Below are 7,295 nucleotides of genomic sequence, written 5' to 3'. Positions count from 1 at the left end.
GCATCCGTGCACGCCCACATCAGAACTCCCCACTGCACACTATGGTGTGCTAGCTCCATAGTGTGCACTGACAGGGTTTCTCGCGGCGCTGTGAGAGATCCTGGCCGGAGTGTGTACCACATGTAGATCCCATAGCGGGCAATATGACGTATATTTTCGTAATAAACACGGTCGTTGTTGCACTCGGCAACAACAGCCGTAGTTTTACGAAAATATACGTAGTGTGAATATAACCTCAATCGAGAAGATCGGACACATATACTGTACACAACCACAGTCAGCCAAGTGTCATTAGCAGTGGAAACGAATTGTTACCTTTAATTTAGGTAATATATTATGATTATATAAAATACAGTATATATATTATGTTAGATTTACACAACATACTGTAGGTAGATTACTGTCAGAAAATCCACTTGAAATAGTCCACTGAACATTTGCCCCAAACATGCAACTGGATGTGTATACCATTGATGATATTAAACGAAAACGTATGCAGTATACAGGTATACAGTTTTTAATTTTAATTTTGAGTTTACATATAGTTGTTCTTAAAAGCATACTAGTACAGGAACATTGTTTTTGGCTTTCAAAGTCTATGGTCATCTAACATTGGGATATTTCCCTCTTATGTAAATTTGCAAACCAATTACCGCAGACATAAGATGGATCTAGCCACACTGAGCCATACTGAGCCTTACTATCCTATTCCTAAATGCTTCAAACAGGTATACATCAAAACTGTACGAGCATCCTCACATTGAAAAGACTCAGCTAGCTATTGCACAGATTACATTGGTAAATAACAATATTACTAAGAAGAAATAGAGAGTCATTTTATAATTGTATTATGTTCTATAAACACCTTGTAGAGGGCAGAAATAAAGTGTAAGGGTATAAACACACACACCGTATATGCAGCAGATACGCAGCAGATCTGCAGCAGATTTGATGGTGAAGACTTGATGCTGTGTTCAGTTATTTAGATGTAATCTGCTGTGTATCTGCTGCTTATCTGCTGCGTATTTGCTGCGTATCGCAGCAGTAAATACGCTGCGTATACGGTGTGTGTTTATACCCTTAGGGCCCTTGCACACTGAGTAATTCTCGAGGAATTGTAGCTGAAAGACTTCTGCTTGAAATTCCTCGCCTATTCTGCTCTGGCAGAATTTGAGCGGAATTCGGGCGGAATTTGAGCGGAATCCGCGCGGAAATCAAGCGGAATGCAAGCGGAATTACCAGCAGAATTCAAACCCCATTGACTTCTATAGGATTCCTCTAGCGGAATCCGCCCAAAGAATTGACATGTACATTCTTTGGGTGGAATGCGGATTCTGCGCGGAATCCGCGCGGAATTCCGGACGGAAATTTACTCTGTGTGCACAGGCAGTCGGAAATCCCATTGTTCTCTATGGAAGGAGCAATGTTGCATTTATACGGGCGGAATTCCACGCGGATTCCGCCCGCTTTTTATGGCGGAATTCGGGCGGAATTCCGCGAGAATTGCTCCGTGTGCACATACCCTTAGGCTAGTTTGATCAAAAGGGAAAGAAATGTTAAATAGGACTGTAATTTTTTGTGAAAATAAAACAATGGGAATAGAAATTCTGTATTTTGCAATAGCAGGTTGTAAATAATGAATGTGTTCATTATTTGGACAGTCGTAATTATTAACACTTGTTACTCTATATAGTGGATGTATTGCTGACCAGTTTCCTCCTGATTTCAATGGAGTGCATTATTACTTTGAAAATAAAGCTGTATTTTTACCTCAGAAATTACGCCTGTATTTATTATTATTATTATTTTTTTATTATTATTATTATTGTTAGCTATAGATGGATTGGTTGCTTCACCTTGTAATATCTAATGGTCAGAGAAGGGGGTCAGCACAGAGAACCTGATCAATCTGAAATTTTGACATGTCTGTAGGAACTGTCGAAAGTTAATCTAAATGACAGTAATGTTCTAAGAAAATATACTTTTGTTTGTAAAATTGTTTACTGGCTTAGGCTGGGTTTTATGGGGAAAAAAAAGATGAAAAAGTAGATGCAAAAATGAATGCAATTGTGCGCAATCTGGTCGACCACTTTTTATGTGCATTAAAAGTAACCATTTAAAAATGGATATGTTAAATGGTGTGAACCCAGCTTTAAGCTACGTTCACACAACATATATTTTCTATTTATCACGAACATTGTTGCCCATTTGCAACAACGGCTGTGCTTAATAGAAAATTTACATTGTGTTGCACTCTATGGAATCACAGCCAGTGTATACACATTGTATAGGCTCCGGATGGGATCCCTAGTGGGCACAACGACAGCTGACATGTCACTATTCATTGAATAGAGGCTGCAAAAAACTGACAGTGCACACAATGGAGAATGCGGTTCTGGCCACACTTTCCATTATGTGCAATGGTGAATTGGGATGTGGGTGCACACAGATGTACCCGCATCCCAATTCAATAGAAATGAAGTACCGGACGAGGACAAATTTCACTAACACAGGTCGGTCTGTGAAATGGCTAGGTCGCAGAATGGCAAATGTCTCACGTAGTGTGAACGTTGCCTTAGTATAGAAAGAAAAAAAATGTTGATCATTAACTATTATTTTATTTGTGTTTTTTAATTACTAAAAATAGACTATAAAATGAACAATGGCTCTAGAATTTCTGAATTTATTCTCCTTGGACTTTCCAATCCACCTGAATTCGACACCCTCTTGTTTTTTGTATTTCTGACTATGTACTTGGTAGCTATGGCTGGTAATTTACTCATTATCATCATCACAAATGTAGATCCAGCATTAAACACACCAATGTATTTCTTTCTTGGTAATCTCTCCTTCCTGGATATAATCTGCACTACGTCAGCTGTTCCAAAAGTGTTGTTTAATTTATTTACTGGAATAAAACGCATATCTTTCAATGGATGTATTATTCAGATGTTCTTTTTTACTGTTGGTATGGACACTGAGTTTCTCCTCCTAACGTTTATGTCCCTAGATCGATACTTAGCGATCTGTAACCCATTAAGGTACAAGAGTATTATGAGTAGAAAATCTTGCTTCAGTATGTCAATTATAGTGTGGGTATTTGGCTTGTCAAGTTCTTCCTTTCATTCATCAAGCACTTTGTGGTTGTCATTTTGTGGACCAAATAAAATCAATCATTTTTTTTGTGAAGTCCCTCAGGTATTAGCATTATCATGCTCCAATATTTCTTTAAACAAATATGTGCTTATAGTGACAGATCTTATATTAGGACTGATCTGTATTATCCTCATTTTTATCTCATACGTATTCATAATGTTTGCTATTTTGAACATCCGTTCTACCGAAGGAAAGAAAAAAGCTTTCTCTACGTGCGCCTCTCATATCACTGTCGTTCTGTTATTTTATGGGACATTAATTTTTGCCTACTTTAAACCTTCGGATAAATCTTCAAATTTGGACAAAGAGATTGCTGTGTTTTATACTATTGTTATACCAATGCTGAACCCGATCTTGTACAGTTTAAGGAACAAGGAAGTAAAACTGGCCATTCAAAAAGTTATTTCAAGAAAAACATTCTTTAGAGCTATTTTCTAATTTGAGAATTGGTTTAAGATACTAAATAAAACATTGGTTGGTATTCAATGTGCAGTATTAAAACTATTCAGAATTAGTGCCCTATTACACGGGACGATTATCATGCAAAAAATCGTTATATTGTTCGAATCTGTGTAATGGCAGGCAATGATCGAAAAATCGTTTGTATGTTGTTGATCGTTGATTTAGATCTGAATCTAAAATTATCGTTAATCGTTCGCTAATCTTTTGCTAATTGTTTGCTGTAATTCCACATTCGTTCGCTTAAGTTCCGCATTTTTACACTAATCGTTCAGTGTAATTACACATTGTACATTGTTTTGCTGGGATCAGAAGGAATAAACGATCGTAGTAATGATCGCAATAACGATCGTAGTAACAATCTTAACTAACGACCATTGTTGACTGTGTAATATGGTGAACCATTTCAGGTTAACGATAAACAATCTCGTTTGTGATCGTTTACCATTAGTTGTTAATCATTAAAAATCGCTCCGTGTAATAGGATCCTTAGAGATAATAATAGTAGTAAACCTACTATTATTATCTCTAAGGATCCTATTACACGGAGCGATTTTTAATAGTGGGGAATACTGGGTAGGGACACATGGAATAGATTTATGTTCGGGCAGTGTGTCCTTAGCAGTATACTGTAAGCAAGGTTTGGTAGGTTAATAGCCATATTTTAGCTGATTATTCTGATTATTTTACTTTAACAAGGAGAAGCTAGAACTCTTCATATTCTATATCAGTTCTTCTTTGTGTGCTACGTGATTCCAAGTACATTTTTGAATCCTTTTTTTTTTTAATTTACAAAAATTACTTCTTAAATAAGAAAAAAGCTATTAAGACCGACGCTAAAACAGGCCCCTCCCCCCAGGTGTAGATTTGGATCGATATTTATGCAAGTGTAAATAATGATAAATGAGACACGGGAGGAGGCCATTAGGCAAGTAGGGGATATGGCAGGCGTACGCAAGGGAGAAAGGGGAATTCTGTGCTTTCCCCTGGCATACCCCTCGGCCGGGACTTTGATAAATGTTCCCCAAGGTGTCACACTTCCCTGCAATCTGCTTTCAATAAAATCTTGCAAGACTCAGTCTGTCTCTACTAATGTCAATACAAAACACTGGAACTAAGGGCCCTCTACGGAAGGCCTCTACTTTAAATCAAAGGTTAATCAAGTATTCATTATCATCTCTGTCCACCTAAGAAGCTATCCCTTCAGTACAGTGTTTACTGTAACCCATTCCTTGTGGTGCTTCTGTTTCTATCCTTACTGCTTACATCTCAAAACCAGTGCATCAGTAACCCCCTTCTTCTCCCTCCACATAAAATTTATAATATTGCAAGGTACAGTACTGTGTACGGTGTTGCTGTGGTTATACATCACCACTGCTACACAATGAACAATATATTCTGAGGTAAGTGCAAAAAACAATAATAATAAGTCCTAGTACTTGTTCATGATATATGTTTACTCACTGCTATTGACTGACAGCAGGGATTGCATCATGTCAGTTAACCATTTAAATGCTGTGATCAATAGTGATCACGGCATTTAAATGGCTTACTGACCGGTAATGTTGAGCGAACATGCTCTATTGAGCATGGTACTCGATTAAGCATACGGTTGCTTGGCAGTGGTTGGTGCCCAATCAAGTTTGAAAGTGCAGGTATCCTCTCTGCATGTTTGGTGACTTTAATTACCCAATAATCATGCAGAGAAGGCCATGGCACATCCTGTTATATCGTAGCCATGTTGGCTATTTACATAGCAAAGATCGGCAGACAGCATCAGGTGACCTGGGTCTATATAGGCCTGAGTCACCTGATGCTCAGCTCAGAGTCTGTCTGTTAGCATGCAGGGATAGATGCTGGAGTAGGGACTTAGTTAGGGTAGGGAATAGTTTTAATAGTTAGGAAGGCCAGTAGCTAAGCAAAATCCAAAAATCTTTTCCAGGATTATTAATAACCCTGTGTGAAACATCAAAAAAGGCCATTTTACATAACTATACCTGTTGTATACAGTAACTGATACAGTATCCTGCTACTGGTATACAGCTTTTAGCATGCATTTCTAAATAGCCAATATTCTTGTTATAGTGTGCTAACAGCATTTAACAACATACAAAAAGTTCAGGTCTTGGTACTACAAAACCTTGTTGCAACCACAAACATGCAGTGTGAACTGTGCCTGGTGACGCATTCAAGCTAACTAAGGTGCACAGCATGAAAGACAAGTGTCCATATAATGAAAGTCCAGCAAGAGCAAGAATGTGGCTCTCACCAACACTTTATTCCACCATACAGACAATATACAGATGTAGGTGGACAAACAGGCGGCGATCATTTCACGTATACGGCTTGCTTCCTCTCAGCCTCTGACGTCATCCTGTAAAAGTATAAAAGTACAGGTGCAGTTATGTCAAACACATCTAAAAACATTAAAATAGCACCAACAAAGGTCTTCAAGTGCTAACAGAATATATGCCAGTTGTATAATACACTGAATTTTGAGTTATTGTAGTACACATTTCTAAATATACTGTTTCCTTCTTCTAGTGTGTTAACACTAGGGTTACACCAGGCTCTCGCCCATAATTTTTCAAAGGGTCCACTCAGGCTCTTGCCCACAATTTTTCAGAGGGTTACCATCAGGCTCTCACCTACAATTTTTTCAGAGGGTCAGTAAATGCTCTTGACCACATTTTTTTCTGAGGGTCACACGATGTTCTCATCCACAATCATTTCAGAGGGTCATACCAGCCTCTAACCCATTATTTTTTAGAAGATTACACCAGGCTCTCACCATGAATTTTCCAGAGGGTCATATCAAGCTTTCATCCACATTTTTTTCAGGTTCTTACTCACAACTTTTCATAGGGTAACCACTAGGCTCATGCCCACAATTATGGAGAAGGAACAGCTTTATTGTAGAGAATACTTTAAGTAGATAGGCAGTAGATTTTAAGTTCATATTCAAGACGAGAGCATGAAAACCAGGGTGAGAGCCTGGTGTGACCTTCTGAAAAATAGGGGTCAAGAGGCTTGTGTCACAGCAGTTTATTTTTTGAATCTGTCATTTGTTACAGATCTGTCTTGCGGTGGTAAACTGTCCATATAATTTTCCATTTTAAATTTAATTTCAAATTTAATTGTTTTCATTATTTTATTTTTTTATTTTTTTGACAATTTTTTCACATAAGGGTCACACAAGGTTTTTTTCCACAAATTTTCAGAGGATCAATGTCACGTTCTCAACCACAAGGAGGGTCACACCAAGCTCTCGTCAACAATTTTTTAAGAGGGTCAAAATGCTAATTTTAACTTTTCACTCTTACTTTGCAGCTATTCCTGTGAAATGCCCAAAGGGTTGAAAAACTGTATGACTGTAGATTTGAATACTTGAAAGGGTGAAGATTTCAAAATGGGGTAAACTATGGGAGTTTTTAGTATACAGGCCTCCAAAATATACTCCAAAACTGAACTGGTGCCTAAAGAATTTCTCAGTTTGAAATTTTCATGAAAAATTTGAAAATTGCTACTAAACAGTAACGGCCTCTATCATCCTAAACAAGTAAAAGCATGTTCACCAAATACTGTTATTATAAAGTAGACATGTTCTACATATGAATTAATAAATAATTTATGTAGTATTACTATTTTCCTTATTGGCAGAGACTTTCAAATGTAGAGAA

The 7,295-nt window shown here is 37.6% G+C and overlaps 1 protein-coding gene across 1 annotated transcript; it reads left to right on the top strand.

Annotated features, from left to right (window-relative positions):
- The first annotated feature begins 2,655 nt into the window (after nt 1-2,655).
- LOC138786415 (olfactory receptor 5I1-like) lies at nt 2,656-3,594 on the top strand. The gene has a single exon (XM_069963406.1). The coding sequence runs from the start codon at nt 2,656-2,658 to the stop codon at nt 3,592-3,594; it is 939 nt and encodes a 312-aa protein (XP_069819507.1).
- The last annotated feature ends 3,701 nt before the right edge of the window (nt 3,595-7,295 follow it).

Source organism: Dendropsophus ebraccatus, chromosome 3 (genome assembly GCF_027789765.1).
Source record: "Dendropsophus ebraccatus isolate aDenEbr1 chromosome 3, aDenEbr1.pat, whole genome shotgun sequence".
In the NCBI taxonomy this organism is placed as follows: Eukaryota; Metazoa; Chordata; class Amphibia; order Anura; family Hylidae; genus Dendropsophus; species Dendropsophus ebraccatus.
The sequence above is the reverse complement of the archived record's forward strand: the minus strand, read 5'-3'. Positions and strand labels throughout refer to the sequence as shown.